This window comes from Larus michahellis, chromosome 13 (assembly GCF_964199755.1).
Source record: "Larus michahellis chromosome 13, bLarMic1.1, whole genome shotgun sequence".
NCBI classification, from domain to species: domain Eukaryota; kingdom Metazoa; phylum Chordata; class Aves; order Charadriiformes; family Laridae; genus Larus; species Larus michahellis.
The window spans coordinates 14189615-14217529 of NC_133908.1; the positions used below are offsets into that span (position 1 = coordinate 14189615).

Below are 27915 nucleotides of genomic sequence, written 5' to 3' on the forward strand. Positions count from 1 at the left end.
TGACGAAATTCAGGGAAGAGAGAAGCTGCAATCTGCATATCTGCTTGGCTGCGGCAGAGCTACTACTACAGCGATAGCGGGGGACGGGAGCGAGGGGCTCTGCCGGGAGCCCCCCGCGCCCGGGGATGGCCGGGGACCCCAGGCGTTGGGTGCCAGCGCCCGGACTCATCTTGCGCCATGCTTCGCCAGCAAAGGAGTTTCAACGACGGCATTTCACACAGACGTTGTTTATTTGCATCCCGTTTTTCTTACGCATTTCGATAAACGATGAGGAAATTAATTGCAAGGACACGCGGCCAACCCGCTGGTACCCTCATGCCGGCGGGGGCTGAGGCGTGGGGATCCCGGGGGAGCCCCCACGGCGTGTCTAAGGCCAATAAACGAGGCTCCCCCCTCCATGGTTACTTAAGATATATAAACCCACCCTGGCGGGGGCTTTGCCCCCCGGTTGCAGCACCGGGAGCCGGCCCCGTCCTCCCCGCTTCCCGGGGCGGGGGCAGCGGGCCCTCACCTGCGGTGGGGCGGGCGATGCGGGACCCACCGGGCCGCGGTCCCCCTCCCCGGGATCCCCGCGGGCGGCTCCCCCCGCTCCGGTCCCCGTCCCCCCGCCAACTCCCGCCCCCGCTCCGTCGCCCGCCGCCGCCGAGGAATCCAGGTCCGGATTTTCGCAGGCGCCGCCGCGCCGCAGCCCCTCACGCCGCCGCCGCCGGCGGGCAGCCCCTGCGGCCGCGCCGCCCGCCCATGGCCGCCCAGCCCCGCCGCCGCACTCCGACCTGCCCGCCCGGCGCCGCGGGGGCCGAGCCGGGCTGCCCTGCCGCCGCCATGGGCCCGGCGGGGGCGGGCGAGCGCTGAGGAGCCGCGCGGGGCGGGGGGGCCCCGTCCCAGCCCGGCCCGGCGGGGGTGGGGGGGGGTTTCCCGCTCGCCCGCCCGCCGCGGCGGCCGCGGGCTGAGGGCGCGCAGGGCCGGCGGCGAGCCCCGGGCGCGGAGGGCGGGGAGGCGGCCGCTGCCCCCCCCCCCCGCCCCGCCGCCTTCACACACACGCACACACACACACACACACACACACACAGGCGCACCCGGGAGGCGCTCGGCGGCACCGGCGGAGGGGGAGCCGCCGCCGCCGCCCGCCTCAGCTGCCCGCTCTCCTGCCGCCAGCCTCCCCCCCCGCCTCTCCGCCTCTGCCGCCTCGGGGGCGGCTGCCCCCGGCGGAGCCTCCATCTGCAGCCCGGCGGCGGGAGCGGGAACATGGCGGACCTGGAGGCGGTGCTGGCCGATGTCAGCTACCTGATGGCGATGGAGAAGAGCAAGAGCACCCCGGCGGCCAGGGCCAGCAAGAAGATCACCCTGCCCGAGCCCAGGTACCGCCCGCACCGGCCCCCGGGGACCCTGACCGGCCCCGGCCCGGCGGCCTCCCCGGCCCGTCCGTCCGTTGTCCCCCCCCCCCGCCATCCCGCGGTGCCGAACATAACGGTCCGGTGGCCACCGGCCCTCCCCGCCGTTCCCGGGCACCCCGCGGCCTCTGGGGCGAGCAGCGGGGTCGGGTTGGGTGCCTTTATGTGGAACAACTTCTGGGAGGGGGGGGGTCTATAGGTGGGTGAAGATGTGGAGAAGCCGGCTTCTCCCGGGGGGGGGGGAATCCCCCCCTCCCCCCCAAACCCACCCCGCTCTTCGGGTGTTTATTTCATCCTAAACTTGATGCTTCATCCAGAGGGTGAGAAATTCTTTAAGTGGCGAGCTGAATAAAACGGTAAACCCAAACTGAATCATTCTCTCACTGTTTTATTCTGCAAAGCTATTATTTTTTTAAAAATTATATATAATTTTTTAATTTTTTTTTTTTTTTTTCTGGGTGATGCTTCGTGAGGTTTGACACCGGTGCAGGGAGGGAGGACGGGCTCAGGAGAGAGGTTTTTCTCTTAGCAAGCAGCTCCTGGAGCAGAGGTGCCGTACAGCAATGAACTGGTGCAGGTCTGAGTCCAGCAGCCGGCTCTGTTGCCCTGGGCTTCCACGGGTCTGGCCGGGTGAGCGGACGGGTGTCTGGACACCGCTGAGGTTCCTTTTCTTGGGGTTCGATGGGAAAAAGCAGCTTTTCTTCTGAACGACAGTCCCTGGTTATGCACGCATTATAAAATCACCTGAGTGTTGCTTACTTGTTTATTGCTGAAATTAAAAGTAAGCTTTCCCTCCCTTTCATGGCTCCCTGTGTGTGTATGTATATATATATATATTTATGTATATATATATAAAGAAGATTTAGCCAGCAAATAAAATATTGCAACAGAAAAAAAGATCTAAACCAAAATTGACTGTAAAATGTGGCGGCAGTTTGCAAGCCTGCTGGTGGCCTAGCCAAGCTGTCTGCCGTGAACGAGAGAGCACCGAAGCCCTCTTCCCACTTGTTCACTCAGGTTTTTTTTTTTTTTCTGCCTTTGTGCCTGAATTCTGGGTAGCGCAGGGAGGCTGCAGAGCAGGGGGAAGGTGGGGGGCATGGGGGGTGCCCAGCCCACCTTCACCCCCCCTTGCAGAGGCGGTGAAACCCCCGATGGAGAAGTTTGGCCGTTGTTTTGAAGGTCTGGTTGAGGATGGCTTGCTGGACAGATGAAGGTGCCTGTTTTTCTCCTGGTACGGGTAAATGCTTGTAAAAATAATGAGTATCTATAAAATTTAGCCTGTGCTGTTAGCTTGAGGTACAGTATGCTTTACTGGGAGTGCTGGTAGCTTTACGTTTATCAGTGCTTTCGTTATTTCTGTTGGTGTCCTTAGTCTCGGGAATGTGCCATGGTGCTCCCGTTTGCAACAGGGACACGAGCCCTCTGGGGAGGTGGAAGGTGGAGATGCGGAGAGGGTGCAGAGGAGGAGTCCTTCCAGTGCCGTGAGCGATACCAGCACCCTCACCGTGAGCGATACCAACACCCTTGGTGCTTCTGGGGAGGCTGGAAATCTGCTGCCAGGACCGATGTCCCTTGTGCAAAGCATGGCGGAAGCCTCGCAGCACGGCAGGAGGCCTGAAGGACCTGCGGCGTTCTGCTCTCCTTCTCCAGGATTTGCGTGGTGTCAATGTTTGGTGGTTTCCCCAGGTTGGGAGAGGTTGTGTTCCCCCGCGTGGGGCTCCGCAGGGTGGGAAGCGGCAGCCGGGTGCAGGAGGAAGTTCAGCAGAGTAGGAGGAAAGGTAAAGGGTTAGGTGGCTGAAATGCCTCCTCGCTCCCAGAGCTGCATGTGGAAGAACCTGTTTGCAGATTGCGTGAAATATTAAAGGAAAAAGCTTGTTTGCCTTCCCCCCCGGACTGTCGTGCTGTGAAGAAGGTGAGAAGCCTTAAGGGAGGGAGAGGTTTGCAGCTGTAAGCGATGCCAGGGTGCCATGGGACGGGGGACATGTAAGACAGCTCAGCAGATGAATGAGAGGAAGCGGGGACATAAATGAGAACAGAGACTTAGCTAAGCCTGGGACCACAAACGGCTCTAGGTCGCTTGAAATGACTGAACTTCTCAGCTTCTAACTGAAACCAGGGATTTCCTCATGCAGTAGGAAATTGTGACCGTTATTCTGGTGTCAGATGTCTTCATGCTGGTTTCTGGTTGGGTTTTTTTTGATCCCTCTCATTAAAGCAGACATGGTGTGTTGGGTATACTTAAATATTCTGCATCACTGGCAAAGTGATTCATTTAAAATTACATAAATCGGCTGCTTAAATGCGGGTTGATATAGTAACAGTAAAAAAAATACAACACACAAAGTCCTCTCTTACATGATTTTGAAATCAAACAATTTTTCCAAATAATTTTTTTATTTCTCTGCACGTGTGTGAGAGCAGCTCCTTGGAGGAGCGTGAGCACAGCTCAGTAATGCTGGGTGTCCTCGCGTCCGGCTCCTGGCTGTCATTGGGACAGATAGCGGGAAGGTCACTGGAATATCACATCCATGCTTGAAAATAAATATCTCGGCCTTATTGCAGCGCTCTTCCCGCAGGAATGCATTTGGTGTCGGTTTATCTCTGTCGGACAACCACTGCGTCCTGTGCTGCTGGCGTTATCTCCTCAAGAAATATTACAAAGGTTTTACCCCTCTATTAGAATTTGTCTCTTTGCGGGAGCCTGGTACACCTGTCGGCACTGTTTTATCTTTCTGAGATAAGGCTGACACTAAATGAAGTAAATGAGTTTACTGTAATGCAAATTTGAGGGGGCTTCCTGTTTACAAGGAAATAGCTGTAGTGCAGGCAGAATAAATTCCAAGGCTGCAGGCCAAGGCTTAGCAGCAAATAAACTACGAGAGTGAAGAGTTTATTGGCTGTGGGGCTGATTATTGCTGAGTTTACGTGAAGCATCCTCAGACTGTTTTTGTACCCAAATCGTTCAATATCACAGGTTGGGAAGAAAGCGGACAGAAAATGCTAACGAGACCAGACTGCCTAAGGAAGAAGCTCAGTGTGTTTTTGTTTTGTTAAAACACCAAAACAAAACAACCCTTTTTCCATCCTCTGTCATCTGCTTTTCCTTCCCTTTTGCGTTTCCTCCTTTCGTTCCTAAGAGCCTTGCCAAGAACTGGGAAAGCTGCGATATCTTTCACTTTTACATTGCTTCTTAAAAGCCTGGTTTGGGGGTAGATTTGCACGGGTGGACAGAAGGGCTGTCAAAGGCAGAGTGACCTGCAGAAATAGAACCTAAAATGGGAAAGAAGTCATAGGTATTGAAATATGAGCAAATCTGAAACCTTAATCTTTTTCTACAGTATTGTTTTAAGTTTGGGGGGAGCGGAGCAAATGAACCACACTCCGAATTTTTTAGGTTTATTCGGCAGACTTCTGAAGTTTTTTTCCTTTTCCATTTCAATTTTAGATTTCCCTTATTTTGGTCAAAGGGAGTGGAAGAACATTATCTAATAGCTGTTTTTATTTGCCAACAGCTCCTTCTGTTTTGAGTAAAGGATTTGCATAACAAGAAGTTGAGGAAAAAATGGTCCAGGAAATCAGATAACTGGAATCAAAGAGGGTGCAGGGCTTGCATACGGCACTGTTGTCTGTCCTCACGCTGCCGGGGGCCGGCCTCGCCAGGAAAGTTAACATTAAAGCTTCCTTGCTATAAACATCACGTAAGCTTAGGGTGCTTTCGGTGTACAAATACCAAGGGCATGGTAACAAAACATAGCATGCATCTGCCCAGGCGTCTCTCCCGCTCCTCTCGCTGCAGTCGTAGGTGTTTCTTATCTCATCTTACCTTTTCTAACCTGCTTATTTTAGTAATTCCCTTGCTTTCAAGTTAATTCATGTTTTTCTCTCAACCTTTTTCTTTGGTCTCCTGTCTTCCTCTGAATTCTGTCCCTTTTGGGGGGCAAAAAAAGGCATGTTTCAGTCCCTTTTTTCTTAAAAATCACACGTTTAACGTTACATTTTTTCTAAGTTACCATCCCATCTTCGCTTTACCTCTGGAAGTGAAGGCCAACATGCTGGTGCCCCAGGTGCTTCTTGCTGGGGCGGTTTAGTCTGTGACGTGCCCTTTGCTTTCTTACCTAGTATTCAAACTAACTCGTTTGCAACTCTAATTGAGGTTCACCGAATGCATGGAGGTTGCTTTTTTCTTTTCCAATTCCATCCTGAGCTATTTGTGATTCGCCTTCTTCCTGTTACAGCACTGAATATTGGCGAAACCCAAGCGACATGTCCCTCTAGGAGTTAAGCATCATTACTCTCTCCTCTGTTGCTTTTTCAATTTTGTTCTCTTGGCATTACTATCCTCTTTCTCTGAATTTCATTTGTTTCTTTGATATGTCCTTCAGCGTGTTCTTGTACCTCTTGAAACTTCTGTAATATCTCTCAGTTACAGGCTGAAACTCCTCTGTCTCTGCTGTCAGTCTCAGTTACTTCGACGGTATTTTCTCTGGCTTTATTTAACGCCTTCTTGTTGTGCTTACTCATTTAGAGTGCTGTCTCTAAGAAAATTTTCCTGACAATTGTTCATGTAATTTTCATATTTGTTGCTATTCTGCTCATGTCATCCCTTTGCATGTTTCTAGGTGCTTCTTTGTTGCTTCCCGCTTACTGTTCAGTGTTGGGCTTCTGCAGGTGGCATTTAGTTTGCTGAGCATCTCTTCAATGACATCTCGGTGTCATGGTTTTGAAAGCTGCCAGTGCTGCCGTCTCCCGGTGTTCCCCTCCATGAGCCGAGAGCCACTGCCTGTTTTGCTCCATGCTGTTCCTTGCCATCAGGTCCACAAAATGCCTCCTCTGAATCCCTCATTAAAACGCTCTTCCGTTGTGAAGCTTATGAAGTTTGACTGTGATTAATTTGCTAGGGCTTGCGGTGTTGATGGAGCATTTGCCGTGTTTACCAGTGGTGTTTCCTGTCTGCCTCCTTCCATCTATTTGGGTAACGGTTTTAAACTGAGGGAGGGGAGATTTAGATGAGATCTGAGGAAGAAATTCTCTGCTGTGAGGGTGGTGAGCCCCTGGCCCAGGTTGCCCAGAGAAGCTGTGGCTGCCCCATCCCTGGAGGGGTTCAAGGCCAGGTTGGACGGGGCTTGGAGCAACCTGGGCTGGTGGGAGGTGTCCCTGCCCAGGGCAGGGGGTGGCACTGGGTGGCCTTTAAGGTCCCTTCCAACCCAAACCGTTCCATGATGATTCCCTTGTCTCCCATGGCAAGTGTGGGATCTGGAATGCCTTTTCGTGGTGTTGGTCCCTGGCACGGCACAGCAGGGTCTAACAGGGTCTCATCAATGATGTTGATACCCCAAATTCCTCCTTTATGTGCGGGTCGTTTGGAGAATGTCGTAGCTCCAGGAAGCCTTGTGCTATATTATGCTCCTTTCTCACTATCTGAATGCAAATGGTAGAAATCTTTAAAAGTGCTGTTTTCCCGTTTCCAGAAAAAAGTAGGTCCCGGTTTTGCAGAGGCTTATGCTTTTACCGGGCTTTGCACAGAAATGGTGCCAATGAGTGCAGAATTAAATAGGAGATGATGTGGAGGATTAAGGATCTAACAGTTAATTCAGACAAATTTGTGTCACAGTAACTTTAGCTCCGTAAGGTGGTGGTACTTTATTGAAGGTTGTTCCATCTGCTTGTGGCAATAATGACTGTAAATCATTTTAGTAGAACTTCTTAAGCTTCACTGTCTAAAATTTCAAAACAGTTTAGGTTTTTGTTTGACATTTACAATTTTTTTTTTTAGCATCAAGCAGGATTGTTTCCTGGTATTTTTATACTGTTTCCAGTATTTACGAAAAACTGATTTGAAAAATTTGAAGTAAGAACTTAAAACCGGCCAGCAGGACACTCAAACTGTTCGAAGTGGTTTCATCGACCTGTAATTTGTGAAGCTACAGAAGGAAAAAGGATTCTAAATGAAATGGTTTTATAAACTGATTTATTATTTTGGAGCTATGCTCTGTCCTGCTGTTTGAGTTGAACGTTTGAGCAAAGAGTAAAGGAAGTAAAGCTTGGTGAGAGCTAAAGATGGCTGAATGTGGTGTACACCAGGCAAGTGTTCTGAGAACCAGGGTTCTGTAGGTGAACCTGAAGTAGTTAAGCATCGGAGGCAAGCACCGTGGATTGGAACTTCTCAAAGGTCAGAGTGTTCCTGTGAAATGGAGCATCTCATGGTTCACCGGACACTTTCTTGAAGCGGGTAGTAAATGATTTGAATGGGGTTGTTCCATGTTACTCTACTTCCTACAGCATCGCCATCTAGTTAGCGTGACTGCTGTTTCTGAGGTGGCGAATGTCTCTCATTTCGGTTTGTCCTGCTCTGGGTGAGTAGAGGTGGCAGAGTAGTTAAAAACTCAGTTTTGTTTAGAAATTCAGCCTCCTAACTTTGCTGTCAGTGGGTGTTTGGTGAGAAGGTAGTAAAAAGATGGCTTTCTCAATATCGTTTAGTATACATAGGGAAAGCCAGGGCTGCTAACAAAGCATACTTGCTTGTGATCTCATTAGCTTTGTACTACAGTACTTTCTTAGCAGGAAAAATATGTGTTTTAGGGATGGGGATGGACCATCACAGCGTAGGAGCCTGTGTAGGAGGGCTCCCGCTTGCTGCGGATGCTGCTCTCCGCATGGATTGGGTGCTGTCTCCCTTGGGAATTCAGGTCCTTATTTGTGTGACTGCAGTGTCTGATACCTTAATAAAAGACAGGCCTATGCAGAAGCGCATGGGGAGACGAAGGTCCTGTTGCAAAGCCCTTGCAGCTTTAACAGATGAGAAATGAGAGTTTGGAAGAAGGGCTCTGTCGTTACCTACATTGTACAGATCAGCAGCTAAGCCAAGTAGAAAATAAGTGATGTACACACTTATAGGAATGCATAGGAACATTTGGCAGATGCGGGGTTTGAAGTTGGATTTTTGGAGCTTCAGATAAGCGGTGGAGGCCTGAGACTGTCCCAGCTCCTGCGCATAGGGTACTTGGAGTGTCTTGGGGCAGAGGAAAGAAATTCTTTGCTGTGAGGGTGGTGAGCCCCTGGCCCAGGTGGCCCAGAGAAGCTGTGGCTGCCCCATCCCTGGAGGGGTTCAAGGCCAGGTTGGACGGGGCTTGGAGCAACCTGGGCTGGTGGGAGGTGTCCCTGCCCAGGGCAGGGGGTGGAACGGGATAGGCTTTAAGGTCCTTCCAACCCAAACCATTCTGTGATTCTATGAAAGAGATCTGGCCTTAAGAGAGATGTTCCGATTAGTTCTCCTGTGGGGTTGCTGTAAGGCTGAAGCTTATGTTTTGAAATATAGACTTTCCCTTGGGTGTCATTACCTTAATTAAGAAAAAAGGTAAATGAGGGTGATCTGGGAAGAGATCAGCGTGCAGACTTCTGTGCTAAAAACAGAGGGATGTTTCTAGGGACATTTCTGGGGAAAGCTTCCGTCATGTGATGTTGCGTTCTAGGTATAACGCATCTGTGTGATCCCATGTGGAGCTAGTGCCTGATGCGGACGGTCTGTGGGTGCCGATGCCAGGACCAGCCTGGAGCCGCGGCTGGAGCATCCTCTGGAGAGAGCTGAGCAGAGCTGTGGCACGCGGAGCACGCTTGGTGTCTCTGGTGGGAGATACCTACAGGCGGGTTTGTCTTCCCAGTAAAATTAATAAACTTTATAGCTGTTACTCCTTTTATAGGTAGGATGGCTTTTCAGTGCTTGGACCTTCTCCTCTGGAATGTTTTCAGCAAAATGCTGGAACTGCAACATCAGGAGATGAACGTCTGCAGCTCTTAGTTTGTGTTCTGGTGAAATCATGTGGAATGGCCTGGTTTAATCTTCTTATCAATAATAGCATTTTTTGGGGGTAATTAATAGAATTAGAAAAAAACCTATCAGGAGCCGTCAGGTCCAGGTGCATAAACTGATTCACATAATTTAATTGAACTAAATTGAGGTAAAAGCAGCAGTTTCTAGCTTTAGAAAATACAGCTGTTTTCCACGTAAAGAGCTTCACCCCATGCTTACTACTTTTTCCAAGAAAGTCGTTCTGATACTGAATAAACACCTATATAAACGTGCCTTGCATAAATAGGTAACATTTTTGAGAGTCTTAGGAGAAATTGCTTCTATATAGGACCCCCCCCAGTCCTCTTCCAGTGCGCCAGGAATTTGTCCTGTCAGCATGTGTCATGTCCTATTGAGAGGGGAACCGGGGAAAGGGCAGATTTCTCAGGATCTGGTAGAGCTGTGCAAATCAAAGCCTTCACTAAAGGCCAAGAGGAATTCAGGCCAGCTGCGGCAGCGGGTTTGGGATGCACCTGACGGGCATCGGCTGCACCCTGACCTCCCAGCACTTCCCTGCAGCCTGGGGACACGGTGGGGATGTGGGATAGAGCTGGCGACGGATGGGTGCTCCTCGCCCAGGAGGAATTGCTACCTCTTTGTAGCGTTTAGATGAGAAAAGAGCTCCCAGTAGCTTACGTACTCTCCCAGAAAATTAAAAAGCACAGGGGAACCCAATAAATTCTTCCGACCTGGGAGGAAGAGCTTTTTTCCCAAGGGCAGGGTGCAGAATGCAGCCTCCATGTGCCAGCTCTGGCTGATGTTCTGTTTATTACATCTCTGTCTTAATTTCTGAAGGTAAAGCAAGCTCGGTGAATAAATGGAACTTGAAATGAAAATAAGACAAAATGTGGGTTGGCATTTTACTCTTGAGGCCTCAAGTGTCTGGCAGGATAAGCCTGGCTGTCCCGGGAGCAGAGAGGATCTGGAGGGAGTCGGGTCGGACGGCATTTTGCCGACTGCCCTGGAGCGTTTTGGCTTTCCTGGCTTGGATTCCCATCCTTGGCGAGCTGTAAGGACAGCCCAGGCAGTGCCTCGCAGGTGACATTCCTTTCCGAGTCTTCTCATCATCTGCTATTTTTCTGAAACACGGCATCCCTCTGTCTTTCCCATCGCATTCTGTTCATTGGCACATTTAAGCAAGTCCATGTCTCTGTGTATCAGTCCTCTTGAGGTTTTTTTTTGTTTTTTTTACCCCAGGTATGCCCAGTCTTCTTTCTAAATTGATCTAATGATTATGGTTACTTCCTTCACATCTCCTCCTTATTTCTGGGACCTCAAAATAACTGCCAGGTTAAAACGCATGATGAGGAGCAAAAAAAAAAAAAAAAATCACTGAAGATGACTTTACGCTTCTGTTTTTGTTCTGCTTTAGGAGAGGTGCTGCTGCGGTGTTTGGGATGCAGGCTCTGGGGGATGCTCGCCTCTTCAAAGGGGGGTGTTTCTTCCGGGGGGAGGGGGGGGAAATACGGGAAGTATTTTTTAGTTTTAACTTGTTTGAAAGAGTCCCGAGAAGTTCTAGGAATCTGGAATCTAGGAATCTAGATCTAAGAATCTAAGAGATTCTTAGGCCCAGTATTTCCAAAAAGTTTCACTTTTGATCGGTCTTGCATCACTAAACCTTCTAAATGTGCTCTTATAAAGGGCAAAAAAATAAATATCTTGGCTGTAATGGCTGTGTGCCGTTCTGCCACTGCTCTGAATTGTACTTGTTGACCCCATCACGCTTTGAGTTCAGAGGCCTCTGGGGCAGGATCTTTGGTCCAATTTTAGCAACTTTTTGATGGATTTGGATAGTGCGAATAAACATTTAAGTCTCTGTAAAAGTGCATCCTGAGACTATAAATGAATAAATAAATCACGGGCGAATGCAGTGTGTTTCACTCAACGTTGGCCGTAGTTTTTGGTAACTCAGTTAATGTTTATACTTGCACGCTACTTTTAAAGAAGGCTCTAAACATTTTGGAGACATGGGAAGATGAAAAAAAACTGGCACACCTTCAGTAATTTTTTATTTGTTTTAAAAAAAAAATTATGATTGACAAATTACTTAATTGCAGTAGGAACGGGAAGATGTGATTTTGCTCCGATTTCTCTGTCTTGTAATTTCTCAGTAGCAGCATTCTGGTGGAGGGGCAAGTCCTTGACATTACAATTCAGTGTAATTATTCCTGAAAAATTCATGTACTTAGAAGCTTTTATATTAGTTTCAGATTTCAGCAATGATAATGCAAATGATCCTCAAGGAACAGGAGGCTAAGTGCGTTTTTCTAAATTGTAGCTGCATAGCTATTGCATTTGGCTGCCTTGTTGTAAACTTTCTCCATTAATACAATTTGCATAAGTGAAGCTGCTTTGTCTCCTGGATGAGCTGCACGCACCGGAGAAGGGGTTGTGTGGGGAATTAATCCCTTCCATCGCAAACAGGCTTCTGGGGTGCAATATGCTATTAATCATCCTTGACAATTATAAGAGCGTTAGTTCAGTGTAGTGAAACGACTTGGCAGTGGGTTTAGACTTAAACTTTAGAGACGGAAAATGGGATAGAAGCGGGTGAAACTGGGACAGAAGGTGGCAGAGCCCTGTTCTTGCCCGGTGGGCCACCTAGCACGAGGCTGGCTGGGGTGGGTTGGTGGTGATGTCTGTGTCGGTGTGTGCCCCCCCACCCCCGGGGGCATGCGCCTGCCTGGGCTGGGCTACTGGATTTGTCAGCTGGTGAGACTAATATTAGAACAAGCATGTGCGCTAATTAACGTAACACCAACGGTCACTTTTAGTTCTCTATTAAATAATGAAACGAATTGGATGTTGCATTGCTGTCAGGGATGTTCTAGTAACATTATAGGATGCTCGAAAGTAAAAGAATAACAGGAACATGTTTTTTTCCATGCTATTTCATTGTTGTCCAAAAATGTTTTTTCACAGTCTTCTAATGATTTGTTTCCTCTTCAACTGTGGAATTTTACAAGTCATAGATAAATATATGAGATTAGGTGGTCTAACGGCCCTTTCTGGCTTTATATGCTGGGAATTCACGTTGCCCCATTAATTGCTTGAGCAGAAGTTGCAGGGTGTAAAGTGCCTTTTACAGCGTTCGAGAACAAAATCGTTTGGAGAAGTATTGACTTCTGCTGAACTTTGAACTGGGTACAAGTCTGAGAGGAAGCAAAAATAAACGGATTGAATGGTTTGTGATGTTTGTGATATGTTCACTATTTTTTTACCCCTCTCGCCTTGGAGGGAAGCTAATTCTTTTTTGACTGGTTGCACCAAGCGTCTGCCCTTCGCTTTCCCCCTGGAAGTGGTGTGTTAAGCTGACCTGGGGGCTGTGGTGCAGTGACTCGTTCCAGTTTCCAGTCTCGTTCCCGGGGAGTTTTCTGTTCAGCTGGAGAGGTACTTCATGCCAGTGGTGAACATATTCCAAGAAAACAATAGCATCATTAGTAATCAGTCACACAGAATTCACTCTTTGAGGTGTTTCTTTCCTTCTCCCGCTCATCTTCTGTTGTGTGACTTGTTTTGGTTTTTTTTCCTGCTCTGCAAAACCTCAGTAAAAATACTTCTAAGGAGAAACTGTATTACTAATGACGCATGGGCAGTATTATGCCTCAGACTTTTTCAGACTTTCTTCTCGTTTGAAATTGGGTCTAAGCGAGCTTAGTTATTTTCTGACTGCGGGCGAGCTCAGGTCTTTGTTGGCTTTGTGAGGCTTCCCCGTGCGCGGGCCGTTGTGCAGAAAGAGAAAGCGGAGAAGAAAGCGGAGATGAAAGCTGGATGGGATGAGGCGCCGTGATAAATACGGTGCGGAAAGCAAGGTGAGAACAGGTTGAGAGAGAGATTTGAGAAGGGGAGATAAGGAGTGATAACAAGAAGGAAGAGGAGAAAGCAGACAAGAATAAATGGAAGGTCCAGTGTGGGAGCGGGATGCTCGAAGCGCAGAGAGCGGGGCAGTGCAGGAGGTTGGCAGTCAAAGGCAGCGGTAATTCAATTGCTGAATATCTAGCATTTTCTTGAAATAATTACTAGCATTTGAGTAGTTTTTGGACATGCCAAGAGCCATCAGGAGATTAGTGTGCTGGGTCCAGGCACGTGGCAGAAGGATGATACCTGTCCGTACGACAAAGAGGAGGAAAAAAAGAAATACCACTTTATTTTACAGACTGGGAATCTGAGGCAGATAATGTTTATGACTTGCTCAAGATGACACAGGAAATGTTGGTAGAGTTAAATACTGAACTCTGCTCCCCTCAGGCCAGCCTCTGTGAAGCTGCCATTTCATTCTTGTTTTGTTTTTCTGTTCTCCTTTTTCTGTTTCAGCTTATAGGTGAATATATTAGTGAGTATAACTGCGCTTTCTTAATGTAGGTATGATTCCTTAATGCTTGGGATAAGGCCAAATTTTTTTTTTTTTCAACCGTGGTGTGCATCTGTGCATCTGTACGATAGATAATATCACACAAATCTGAACTCTTATTGATTTATAAGAGAAAATAATGTGCTTTTATGATAAATAATTAAAAGTTTCTTTAAGATACAGTAGTGAGAAGGCTAGTAGCAAGTAGCTTCTTGATCTAGTTCCAGTAGTAAGAGTGTGTATATGGACACATGTCGTTGCATCTTTCTTTATACCCTTCCCATTTCCTAGGTGCGAGATGCTTTCTAAAGAACTCCTGCATAATGGAGTATAACAGACCCGCGGGGACAAAATCCGTGCATCTTGGAAATGAATAGCAGAACTTTTAGGAAACGTCAAAGCAAATGCTGTTTATTTTATTCTCCTCCGTAACTTCTAGTTTCTGCATACGCCCGCATCTCTTGTGGTCGTGGTCCGGGTGCCTCATGGGCTGTTCCTGGGGCTCCGGTGGCCGTCCCATGGGCGCGGATGCAGTCATACACCCGCCAAAGTTTAATTTTTGTGTACCCTTGGAGTCACAGGATATTACTGATGTTCTGGGCAGGGGTGCAGCAGGAAGAAACTATCGCCGTCGGCCGTGGCGTGTGGTTCCGAGGGCAGATGCTGGCACTGGGGTGAGCTCCCTCTCCAAGGCACCTCCTGGTTTGCTGCTGCTGGCGTAGCTTGCCCGAGAGGGAGGGTTGCCGATGAGCGATGCACATGTCCTCTTCTGCGTTAAAAAGAACATAATATGTTTTCTTCCTTAGTTTTTCAGAAGACGTGTTTTCAAGTCAGCGTTTTCTGCCTGTACCGACCTTGGCGCCACGACTGCTGCCCGTGCCCTGCCAGACTGCCTGCCACCACACGCGCTCGGAGGCAGCGAGAACCTTTTAATTACAGAACGCATTTTAACCTTGAAGGCTGCTTTTCAGTGGATTTCTTTGGTCAAATCTGGAAGACCAGGATGCTGGCGATAGTAACTAGAGCTTCAAGGGGCAGCTTAAAGCTCCTTTTAACGGAGTTTACGAGCTGAGGCTTGTAATAAACCCCTTCTGTGGCGCGGTGGAGGAGCTGGCCAGGTTAGAGCGACCTGCGCTCTTCACAGAGTTTATGGTTGATGCCGACACAGATAGTCATCTTTCCTCCCGCTTCTGGGCAGGCAGCGCGCTCTGAGCAGCTTGACAAACCCAGGGTTTTTCTTCAGCCCTTTCTTTAAGGGCAGCTTTTCCCGTGGGGCTGCAGGAGTCCTGCGCACCTGCGAGACCCTGCGTGGGTGCTCTTTGCATTGCCGGGGATCGAGGTGCTCGTCTTATTTGCAATTAAAAACCTCTCCCAAAACTTCTTTACCGTCTCACCGCTGCGTTAGTTCTCTCCGGCTGACCTGGGCCCGGGTGCTGGGGTGCCCTGGGCTGTGCCCTGCTCCTGGGTACGCGCTTAAATGTGGTCCCAGTTAAACCAGCAAAGAGGTATCCAGAGCCCAAAATGCATTTCTCCATAAAATTTTAAACCTGACTTTTGATTTCCCCCTAAATATACTTGTCCTGTTATTTCTGTCTACTTGTGGCGTGTGGACAGCAAACGGCGCGTTTCTGGCATTTTTGTTGTTTGCTGTTTTCTTCCTCTCTGAAAGAAATCTATGGACAAAAGGTTTTGCTACAGTAGAGTCGGATATGCTTTTGTCGCTGAAGTCTCCCTGGATTTCGTTTTCAGCCAGCTTTTGTTTCGGCTTACTTTGAGTGTTACTGCTAAGGTAGATCGTGCTGTGAACTGAGATGGACTTATGCAAAAAGTCCACTTCTCGCATTAGCGCATTGTTTGCGCTGAAAGCATCTTTGGATGTGGAAAGCTTTTTAGAAATGGCTACTTTTCTGTGAAACGCAGCTTTTAATCCCAGATTGTTTACGTGAAGGGCAACTAATGATGCGATATAAAAAGGCGGAGAGGGAACCTTCCTTCCTGTTTGTGGAATGCGCTAGGCTGCATTTTAAAATTTTCCATCCTTCTGAAGGATACATGGATTCTGCTACGTTTCTTTCGAACTCAGTAGGATTTTTACCTTTAACTTCCGTGTGAGAATTAGAAGTTGATTATTGTGGGTAGTCATAATCCACGCCATGTAATTTATTCCTATTTATTCGTATATGGATAAGGAACAATGATTTTGAAAGGGTGAAAGTCTGTTGTTTAGAAGCTGGAATGCAGTGTGGGCTCCGTAGCCTGTGATCATTTTACGGATTTGTTCAGATTCTGTAGCTGCAAAAACGTTTTGTTCCTTTGACATGTTATCCATCAGACCAGAAGTACTAGATGTCAAGGGAGAGGAGCCGAAGCGTTGGAGAGATTTGTTCGTTACACAATCGGAGTGTTTTCCTGGACACTTCAGTCATACGTTAAATTTTTCATTATCTTCTCCCCTTGTCTAGACTGGGATGCGTTTATGTAATTTCTTGCAGTGCACTTGTTTGAGCAGAGGAAAGCTTTCTTGATGTCGTTATTATTAAAAAGGCTTATTATGTTACTAATGGTCTGGCGGTCAGTGGGAACGGGACGTTGCCGAAGAGCGCTCCGAGTGCAGGCGCTGGGATGGGCAGCGCTGATGGGCTCGGGGCGACCAGGAGGCCGAGGAGAGGGACATTTGCGGTCTTTGGTGACGCACACCGTGTTCATCTCTAAGTGGTCCTCCTGAAAGCCCGGAGAGGCGAGGGGAAGGTGTGGTTGGGAGAAGAGGGATGCGGAGGGAAGGAGCGGGCACAGCCGAAGGCATCTCCCCAACCTTCCTGGGCTGAAGGTTGCCCTGAGCCTCTGGTTGTCCCTGGGCTCCTGCCAGCCCCACCGCTCTGCTCCATGGCCCAGGGCTGCTGTGTCCAAGGTCTCAGTACAATGAGAGGTATTTTGCCATTGATGTGCTAACATTCATGGATTTAAGCAAAGAATTAGGTTTTACAGTCACCATTTTAAACATGCTAAGCTAGGACATATATTTTTTAAAAATCTACCCATAAACCAGCCAAGTTTTGCAATTCTGTCAATTAAATGATAAATTTTATTTTACTACCTTGTTTTTCCCGAGTACGGAACGTGATCTCTCATTACTGCTTCCTCTTCATCTGAAATCAGTATTTTGTTCAGGTTGTAAAAATACACAGAGAGCAGACCTAGTTTTTAATGAACAAATAAAAAAGACTAGCAAGTTCGTCACTGAATAATTTATAGTCTGGAACCCGATTAACAACGTTTAGCCCTCCCAATTCTTGTTTAGCGTGATGTGGTGGTTTAGCCTCCGGAGTTCTCGCTTTGGATCACGGTGTTCATAGATCTGTGTTCCATATGGGGCTTTGAGATAGACATAAAAACTATTAATAGAATAATTTCCCAGATTGGAGTTCAGGCCCTTCGAGTTAATTTCGTGGCTTTTATTACAGACTTTTTTCTGGTCGAGTCATTCAGACTTCATGCCTCGGGTCCTCATTTGAGGAGGAGCACAAATACTTTCCTCCCTCAAAGACGATGGAAGAGATGCTTGTTGATGTTGGTGAGGTTTTCCAGGAGCATTTCACAAGGGTTGGGTGCCCAGTCTTCCTTCTGCAGCAATGTGAGCGATATTTAACCATCTTGTTTAGGGCATGAGTACTTTGTACAGGGTATTTGTGGTTATTTTAATAAAAGTAAATGGTGTGTATGAAAATATCAATTTTAAAATGGGAGACAGAAAACGTCTAGTGGAATTTTGACTTAATACTTGGACAATATAGTTGTTCTACCAAGGCACAGTACTGCTGGGCTGCATTGATTTTGAAATCTATGTGCTTGTATTGTTGCCCGTATGAAATTTTTATAGGCATTATATTAAAATGAATATTGAGGTTACTTGACGAATAAAGGAAATCTTTGTTAATGTGGTTTAAATGAGTGATTGTGACATTATAAATTAGGCAAAGTAGATGTTAAGTGCGCTGCAGCCAAGCTAGGGGCCTAATGGAGCTTATGTTGGCTCACTTTCTAAATGATATATGGCAACTGCAGTGTTAACAGCCCGCTGTAGCTTTGATTGACTTGTACGTTTATTTTACAAGGTGCAAGCTAAAACCTGACACAAGAATAAAGAAAGGAAGCGATGGCCAGAGTGCTCCCTGGGGAGGGCTGTGACCCCAGGGCTCAGCTCGCCTGAGGCAGGGCCAGCCCAAGGCTCCACCGGGAATTGTCGGTGTGCTCCTGGTTTTGGGGAAAAACAACCAGCCTTTGGTGCTCCAGCTCCTAGTGGCAGCCCCGTACTACCCTCCACAAATATCAAACTGGGATAAAAACCCCACTGGGCGAAGCTTGGGGGCTCTCCTTTAAACTGTTGTGCTGTCGCTTCTGTTGTGGCACACAGTGAACGGAACTATGTGCAGTCACCCATGGCTTTTTTTTCTCCAATTTGTGCTCGTTTGCAGTATTTTCAAACCTTATCTAATAAGTATAGATTCTTGAAGGGGAGTTCTAGCAACATCACGCCGTGTGGTGTAGGCTATTGATATGTTAAGCTTGAAATGTAGAAGCTATGTCTCTTCTACACTGAATAAGTACTGATATTCCTAATATTCTACACTGGATAGTATTCATTTTTACAGTGGGGAAAAGTGATTTTTATTTTGTACTTCAAATGCCAAGAACTCCAAAAAAACCCCCTTAAAAATCACAGTATCGAGACTGCAAGGCTAATTATAGGCTAGTAAGGGGATGCCTGGAAAGGTATTCATAGGTGAAGACTGAATTTTCATAAAACAATTTGCAATGTTGGATTCTACGAAATCAGCAGTCACTCTGCAGGCCAGTTGACGTTAATGGTTGTAGTGCAATGAACTCTCGTGGTCTTCAGAGAGAGCAGCAGGCTGCCTGTCCTGCTGTGAGCTGATGCAGTAGATGGGCAGTGGTATCTCATTTGGCATGAGTCGTTTACGTTGGTGCTTCGTTGTAGTGATCCTTTTCTCCAAAGTATGTTAAAGATCTGGTTTGAAATAAGCAGTTTCAAGTAACTCTTCTTTTTTTCTTCCAGTATCCGCAGTGTTATGCAGAAATACCTTGAGGAAAGGGGTGAATTAACCTTCGACAAGATCTTTCATCAGAAAATTGGTAAGTCATAGTTCAGTAAAATGTTGCATAGATATCTTTAAGATTGCCTTGCCTGCCACTTCTTTGCAATGACTGCGGAAAAATCACTGTTGTAGATGGTCTGATGAACACTGGAATATGGACAGGGCTTAGTAAAACAAAGGTCTTCAATGAAATGAAACGTTGTGAAAGGAAAGAAGAGATGAAGCAAGGCAATCTGTCAACTTAACTTCATGTTCTGGAAAACTACTGGAAAAATAATTAAATTATTTGGAAACATCGAAGAGAAAATTGTATTACTTGGTATGGGCTTGTCAACAATATAATGTGTCACATCAGTTAAAGTTTTTTTTTTCTCTGCAGGGGTAATAAGCCTTGTTGATAAAGGGAGCAGTAGTAGGAAAGATACCATACGTGTTGTCTTGGCTGTCTGACATCGTGTTCTTGCTAGTAACACAGGGAGATGTGGCCTGGGTGAAACTGCTGAGTGCAGGGGGCGGAACTATTGGGAAAATTGACTTGATGAACAGTTATCAGTGTTTCTGTGTGACCGTGGAAGGATGTATCCAGGAAGTTTGCGCAAGAGCATCAGAGATCAGTTACTATGCAGCGATTTAGTTACCGGTGTCAATGCTGGAGTGAAGAACCTCTGTATTCTGCTTGCGTGCTGAGAAAGACTGTAACCGCACCGAGGACAAGGACTGAATTACAAAAGCTCTCCATAAACCAGAGGAGGGGGAAAAATGCCGTGCTTCTCCGTCAAAACAAGCAGTGTCTTCTACACCTGTGCTGGAGTAATTACAGAAATACAGGGTGGAGAACCACTGATCAGGGAGATGTTTTTAATTGACTTGGCTGTTGTAGTGATCCGTAGGTTGTGTTGTCTCGGCTACATCACACGATTAAATATAAAATCAGGATTGTAGCCAGTGAGGCATGTGAAGTAATCCTCTTTTGGCAGAATATTGTGTCCATCCTGGCATTGGACTACGGAATATACATGGCCCTGCTGGAAAGAGTCCAGGAAAGAGCAGTGGGAATGAGCAGACCTTGCTTAGTAGTCTGCTAAATTTGACCTCCGGGGAAGTATTGAAGCAGGGTGTTATGTAGGCTATGAGAGAAATGAGGTTGAACAATCTTCCAAACCAGAAAAGCTGTGTTGCAGAAACGATGAGGTTAGTCAATTTTCCAGAGGCTTGACACGTGAATTGAAAGAAAAAAATCTGGATAGGAATAAAACTATTTTAATAGTAGGATGGGTAGCAAAGCAGGGGAAGGGATTTCACGAGGGGTTGTGGAAACTTTGTCTGGTTGGTTTGAGGAGTGGGTTGGCAGATGTCTGCTGGGATAGTACAGCTGCTCTTGTCTTGCAGAATGGGGACAAAACCATAAAACGGGCTGGGAAGACTTGAGGAGATCAATTCCTGTCTGAAATACACCGAGACTGTGATTAACAGTGGAAGCAAATGCCCAAGAACAAAGTGCCCCTGGGCCTTGTTTCCCAGGGAAGGTGGTGCAGCAGGAGCATCTTCGGGCTGGTTGAGCTTTAGCTGGTCTCCCTTCCTGGCTGGGGAAGAAGCGTCCAGCCTTCCTGCTTGCCTGGAAAGGTGCGGCTCAGTAGGTATGAGAATATTCTGGAGTGGGAGTTTTAAGCATTGCCAGATTAAAATAAATAGTATTCTCGTGTAGTATCCCAGATCGTCAGTGGTGGATTTCATAGCTTTGTACAAAGAGGGTTGTGGAAACTCCAGTCTGAAATACGCCTTTGTAGAAGTCTCATGGAGCTTTCCATTGTGTTACGGTAATTGAAGTGTACTCTGTATCTTTGTGCATAAAAACTATGACTTTTTATTCCGGCCAAAAATTGTGCACTGTAAATGCGTAGATACCTCGTTTGCTTGTAGTGACATCTCTCAGTGTGTGCTCAGTTTAGTTGTCTGTGCTGGATCATTAATATTTTGCTCTAGCTTGATTCCATTCGTCAATGAAATTAAGAAGTGGGGGTATTTTTTTTCTCCTTAAAAAAAAAAAGTCATCAAACAGAACAGCTTCTATGTAATGGATATTTTTATTTATGTAATTGGATACTTTTCATTAACAGTTGCTTCCACAGAACAGTGAAGAATGTTGCAGTTATTCTGATAAGTTACAGTAATTATAGTTAGGTGACTGTAACCTTGGAAGGATTATATCTTTCTTTTTTCCCCCATGTTGGTAGCTGTCGAGCCTGGAATTTTAGAGCCCAGATTTCCATTAACGTATTAGTTTCTCGCCGTGATCTTGAGCTGCAGAGTTCACAGATGTGCGGAGCGGTTTTCTCCTCCTCTCCCCTTGGCACAGTCATAGCGGTACTTGCCCTCTGTTACCTGGAAATGAGGAGGGCTTCTCTGACCGCTTTGCTGGAGTTTCGGTTACTTCTGAAGCTGGTTTCTTCTGAAGTAGGGTTTAGAATGGAAGGAAAAGAAGATGAAAGATAAACACGACTGTTTTTAACAGAAGACTTTGCATTGCACTGGAAAATATTGTATTTCCTTACTGTGGTTGTTCATTTAGATTTTATTGCGTTTTCTAGCTTGTTCTTTGCCATTAAATTAGTTCTGTTTCCAGCCTAATGCATAATTGCTTGTGGTAAAGTACCTTCAATTTTAGGCAAGCATTTTGCAAAAGGCTGTGAAAATAAATATGGCGAGGTAATTCAAAGCCTAATCCCCTTTTTACTCTTTGTATGGCGGGGACGCGGGGCGGCGGCAGCTGAGGCTGGACCCGTGGGTGCAGGTGTGGGGCAGGCGCCCCGCGGGAGGCAGCTCCTGCTCGGAGGAGCGTAAACCAACCCGAGTCAAACGAGTCTCTGATGGTGAGCTGTAATTCTGCTGCTTCATCCCCTTGCTGATGGCTCTTCCTGTGCCTTTATTTTCTCAGTTAAAGAGCCGTCTAGTGTACAGTGCTTTATCCTTATGTCCTAACTCTAAAACTTCATCGAGCTACTTATTTTTTCCTTGGGCAAGTGATGTAGATGAGGACTGTTAAGCTTTTTTTCTTTTTCCAGACAACAGTTCTTTCTTGCAGCTCCAGGTCATTGCTTTTTCCTGTTTTTCAGTATCCTTCTTTCAAATCTAAAAACCAGGGCTTTGATCAGTTGTCTGATACAAGTCTTTCTGGTGCCTTATATGGAGTCGTTCCTGTTGGATGTTCTCCTATGAGCAGCTCTAATTATGGTGCTGGTCTTATTACCTGCAAGTGTTTATCCTTAAGGAGCCCTTAAATCCTTTTAGGATCAGTGTTTTGCAGGTCCCACTGTAAAAGATTGGCCCAGATTCGCTCCCTGCCACCTCCCCCAGGTGTGCAACTGCAGGGATTTGCACAGGCAGCTTGGGCTTGGAAACCAAAACCTTTGCTCTGCCCTTTTAGGATCAAAATAAAAGCAGGAAACTCCGTCAGCAGCCCTTCTGGGGGTGAAAAGGGCCTGGAGACTTCGTAAGATTTGCATAAACAAGTGTCTGTCCTCTATTTGTACCTTTTTCTTTGTGAAAGCAAATAGGTTCCTCTCATCTCTTGAAGATGGCACAACTGTTTGCAGGAGCGATGCTCCAGAATGATCTTGAACTCTCTAAGAATCGCCTAATGAGTCAGAGGACATGAAGATAATAGAGCCACCCAGAAAAATGCTCTGGCAGCCCTTAATAGCCCAGCAGCCGGCTGTTCCTGCAGAAGCTGCTTCCTCCACAGCAGAAGCTTCATGGGGAAGTACAGCATGTCTCGGAGCCGAGTGCGTAACCACCTTTAGCTAGTTTTCTTTTTACCACATCCTGTTTGCTACACGACCAGATTATGTGTTTGCTTTAGAAAAAGAGACATTTTCTAGTATATCCCGATATCTATAATTTACACGCGGAACCCACTCCGCTTCGCGACCACGTTAGGATTGCACGCGGAGCCCTTCGGGTGCTGCCTGGCGCGGCGGGGTGGGCGCGTTTGTCACAGCGCCGCTTTCCGAGGGCAGTTTGGAAATGAGCTGTAACGTGCGTTGCTGCTGGGCGGATCGGGGTCTGCGGCAGCCCGTGACACTGCCAAGTGTTCAAGGGAGTGAATTAGGTCATAATATTGCTTTAGAACAGGATTATCTTGGTTATTAAAGTTAAATGCTTTGGAGCAAACTTGTTGCCAGTTATAGTTCGGTGACTCTTATGTCTGACACTGGACTTTCTGACAAATTGCGTCTACCTGGTAGGCAGAGAATAAAGTTGGCTTAGAAATTTGGGGATGTGACAGTAAAGCATCCTACGACTGTGGGTCCTGGCTTAGGTTCAGCCTTGGTGACTGCTTGGAAGCTGGTGGGACATGGCAGGTTGTCAACACCCTTCTCCGTTTCTCATCTGTTCCCCAGAGCCATCGGGTTTGGGTCTTGGGGAAAGACGAGAACAGAACATATTTTAGCTGTTTCAGCAGCTGGTCATCCTGCAATATAAGCTTTTCACCTTGCCTAGTGCGTAACTTGCTTTTTTTTTTTTCCCCCTGAAGCTGAATCTGATTTCTGTTTCATTTTCTTGAAATTTAACACTTGTAAAAAGAACCAATTAAAAAACCTTGTCGTTGGTGTAACAAGTTACAAACGTGGGTTTTTTTTTTTTGCCTATTTACCATCTACTTTTTGTATAGTGAGGAATGATCTTTCGGGGGTGATTCATGTAACTTGTCTTTTATATCCTCTTAAATCAGCAGGCTCCAAGTTGGAGGTCTTCCCAGCCAGGGGGAGCATTTTGCCATCTGTATCAGCGCTTCTTCCTACACACGCATGTCTTGTGAGGGGCTCTCTCGCTTCTTATCTGCTCCCTTTATACTGCCGCAGCTAAGTATAGCTAATGTATGTTCTGCTAGCTTTTTTAGCTGAGTTTCCAGAGCAGATGAGCGTTTGGTCTATTTTGTAGTTCCTTCTGCACAGGCAACCTACAACTGTGGGGAGGGACTTTTCTGCCTGCCCTTTGCAGTTAGAGGGAAACGTGCTCTTGACCGCTCTGGTTGCTGCTTCCTCCAGCTTTGTCAGTGACAACCTTCTGTTGAAAAAGAACAACCCCAAAATACAAAAACAACCAACAAACTAGGGTGAGAAAGGCTAAAGAGGTGGTTGGGTTTTTTTTTAGGGCAATGAATCATGCTTTCTGCTGCTTGTTTCTCTGGTTATGGACCCATCATATTTCATTATTTCAGAATTTTGATGCTAATCATTAGATGGATCTTGAGTTAAAATCTGTCGAGAAAAACATTCTTGCTCTTCCTCTTTCTGCTGCCAGTGTGGTAGCGCAGTGCACTGCGCTCCCCGAGATACCTAAAAATAACAGGCTGGGAAAAGCACCTCCCTAGAAGCATTATTTAAGCTATTGTTTAATTTAAGCATAAGATCTATGTGCCATTGGCATTCTGAACTAATTAAATAGTCCTCTGAGGAAATAATGATGAAAGCAATAAAACTTGGTTGGGAGTAAAGAAAAGCACCTGGGTTTTTGGCTATTAAATGAGGAGGGGATGACAAAGTTATTAGCAGATCGTGGTTCTGGGCATTTGTAGCAACTCGTGCCGATGCTGAAGCTGGAGGCTTGTCCGCGCCGTCGGGGAAGGAAGGAGGTGTGAGTGGAGGGGGGTCATGCCAGCGGTGTTTCCCCCCCGCCATGGTCCGGCTGAGCCCTGGGAGGCTGCGGGGCTGGCGGTGGCCGGCGGCGCAGGGGAGGATGGAGGACCTGCATCAGCCGACGTGTGTGAGTCCCCGCAGGGATGGATCCAGGTCCTCCAGCCTTCCGAGGGCAGGACGGTGTGAGTAGGAGGGGCTGCACGAAAACCTGTGCTAAAGCCTCTTTAAAACCAGAGTATTTTTAGAGCCAAAGTCACCCAAGGGCACATGTTAGCTACTGATCTATGACTCGGATGGTTGAAAGTGTCACAGCCTTGGACTTCTTTCTTAAGTTCATGAGTTCTGGTTTATGGATGTTAAATAATGTGCAGCCGTATGACAGGGAAAAGAGTGACTTGCTTGGCGGGTTTTCTGTAAGAGCAAGAAGGCAGGTTGTTTGTTCAAGTGTTTTTATTCTGTGCTTCCTTTTTGGACCTGGGGAAGACAGCCACCATACAGAAGTAGACACCGTCAAAATTAGGAAGTAACTATGGGAACAAAAAATTATATTTAAAATACTGCTTGAAGACTAATCTTCTTCTTTCTCGTGTTACTTCTTATTTTCAATTCAAGTTTAGACTAAAACTTGGATTGTGGATAGTCTGCAGGAGGCTGGCGTGAATCTGTTGGAGCCATGCCTTCCTTGCACGGTTCGGATGATCAGTTAAAAACAACACCAAAACCAAACCGCAAGTAGATGTCGGAAACTGTGTGATTGTAAACCGAAACAGAAACTATTATATGTAAGACATTTCACAGTGGAGCTGTTCCTTTACAGCAATTCTCCACTTGTATCAAACCGGGGTGTGGGCAGTGAGAGAGAGAAAAGACACTCTCGGAGCCTTTTTATAAAACTCAGACTGTTCCACTGCATGCAGTTTTTTTCACCAAACTAGTGTTAGATTAAGATCTAGTTTTTATGTCATAATTTAAATGTTACTAGAAGCTACATTTCTTTCAACATACTTACATTTTGTGGTAAAATAAATGGGATACTTGCACGAATTACATTGAAGATCATTTAGAGAGGTGCTGACGAAGTTTCCCACTGCAGATTTTCTGTGCCTTTTACCTGCAGGCAGTTTTCAGGAGGTGTCTATCTTGTGTGTCACTGTTAAAAAAAAAAAAAAAAAAAAAAAAAGTAGTATGTATTCATTTTGATTTTTCTTCTGATCATAAATAATTGAGCATCTCTCTGTTGAGATGCAGCCTGATATGCTCCCGTGCTCTTCTTTGTGAAGGGGTTGAAGGTACTCGGTGGTGTGATTTCCCAGTGGACTGGCAGATTAAGTCTGAGCTTTAAAATAGGAAAAATATGTATCTTATCATCTGGAACTTCACATAATGGATAATGTACACATGCTGATATATGTTAGCATTTATATACAGTATGGTTCTTGGAAGATTTAAGTCATGGGGAAAATAGTCTTTGTCTCAGCAGAGCAGTGTAATTATACAGTTTTTGGGTTAGATTATCAAGAATTCCAGCCAGACTGAAAATTTTGAACTCCAGAAATAGTATTGTAGGAGAGAAGATAAGCAAGATAGATAACGAATATATAGAGATAACGAATGATAAATTATTTGAATGAAATTTCACTTGCATGTTTCCACGTTTAAGCTTTCAGCAAACATCCACAACAGACTGTAAAGCCCAAGCGTGTGGTACACAGCCCGCAGCGACTTTGTTGTGTACATTTCATAGGTTTGTTTGTTTTTTCCCCAGGAAGCATGTACGTAAACTCATTCCTTTCAGATTAGATGGGCCCTCGGTGATTTGTTCAGCCATCCTGCAGCTGCACACCTGAGGCTCCGGCAGCAGCCTCCTGCAGCGGCATCTCCTGCCTTTCCTTCCAGCTCCGTTCGCAGTGGCTTTGCTGGCGTGTGGGGGAGATGGCATCTGGCTGCCTGCGGGTGAGGCGTGGGGAGCCAAGGAGGAGGAGAGGGCAACCGCCCTAAGGCTCTCTGCGTGGGTCCTGGTGAGGGATGGGCTTTTCCGTGCCCACTCAGCGGATAAGGAATTGGCTGGATGGTCGCAACTCAAAGAGTTGCGGTCAGTGGCTTGATGTCCAAGTAGAGACCAGTGATGACTGGGGTTCCTCAGGGGTCGGTATGGGACCGGCGCTGTTTAACATCTTTGTTAGCGATACGGACGGTGGGATTGAGGGCACCCTCAGCAAGTTTGCTGACAACACCCAGCTCTGTGATGTGATCGACATGCTGGAGGGAAGGGGAGCCATCCAGAGGGACCTGGACAGGTTTGAGAGGTGGGCCCATGACAACCTCATGAAGTTCAACCAGGCCAAGTGCAGGGTTCTGCATGTGGGTCGGGGCAATCCCGAGCACAAATCCAGGCTGGGTGGAGAATGGCTGGAGAGCAGCCCTGAGGAGAAGGACTTGGGGGTGTTGGTGGATGAGAAGCTCAACATGAGCCATCAATGTGCGCTGGCAGCCCAGAAACCCCCCGCCGCCTGGGTTGCATCCCCAGCAGCGTGGGCAGCAGGGTGAGGGGGGGGATTCTGCCCCTCTACTCTGCTCTGTGAGACCCCCCTGCGGTGCTGCCTCCAGCTCTGGGGCACCAACAGCAGAAGGACACGGAGCTGTTGGAGCGGGGCCAGAGGAGGCCCCAGAGATGCTGGGAGGGCTGGAGCCCCTCTGCTGTGGGGACAGGCTGAGAGAGCTGGGGGGGTTCAGCCTGGAGAAGAGAAGGCTCCGGGGAGACCTTAGAGCCCCTTCCAGTGATTTCTATCTGCTTGTACTTGCTCAAGCTTTCTTAGCCCATTTCTGATGGAACGCTCTACTTGTGCATAAACAGTGATGGTGTACAAGCTTGATTTCCCCGCCCCCCCCCCTCCCCCCCAGCCAATTTCTCAGTCAATCCAAAACAGTTGCGCTCCCGTGGATTTTTTATCAATGTGTAACAATTCACAGACCAATTAAGCCTCTGAACACCACTGTGAAATAGGTAAATATTAGTTTTCCATGTCTGTAACGTGGCATAATAACAACTTTAATGAGATTTACCTGCATAGCTCTGTACTAACAATAAAGCGGATTCTCTGGTCCTGCCAGTGCTACTCATTCATCTCAGTGGGATAACTCATTAGTAACAGGAGGAAAGCTCAGAAACCAGGAGAAGAGTAAGTAGAATCTAAATTACTGAAGCTGTTAAGTCTTCTAACTTTCCGCAGTGCTTTTAAGAGATAAAGCAGAAAGAGCTGGAGAGCTCTGGCTATCAATTATCTCATGAATTTGTTTCTAGAGCAGAGAACAGCATGGATATTTACTGTAAGCCTTTCAAATGCTTTTATTGTTCTATACCAATATCTATAAAAGTATGATGCATAATATAACTTGTAAAGCCCCCGGAGAACTGGTCCGGATTTGCGAGGTTCATGCTGTAGGACGTCCCTAGGTGCGCTGTCAGGAGGTGAGTAATGGAAACGACACCATCAGACCTCCGAATCCTCAAAGCCTGGAGGGGAGCAGAGCAGTCACCTTGCAGGGAAGTTGCTTCTCTCTTTCCTGGCCTCTT

General features: G+C 46.9%; 1 protein-coding gene across 1 annotated transcript in view; it reads left to right on the top strand.

The window, feature by feature from the left end:
* Positions 1-891: 891 nt before the first annotated feature.
* GRK3 (G protein-coupled receptor kinase 3) overlaps positions 892-27915 on the top strand; it is a 73286-nt gene continuing 46262 nt past the window's right edge. The window contains exons 1-2 of the mRNA XM_074606141.1: positions 892-1358; positions 18663-18739. Of these exons, the coding sequence (XP_074462242.1) occupies positions 1246-1358; positions 18663-18739 (190 nt within the window). The 5' untranslated portion in view covers positions 892-1245. The remainder of the gene's footprint in view (positions 1359-18662; positions 18740-27915) is intronic.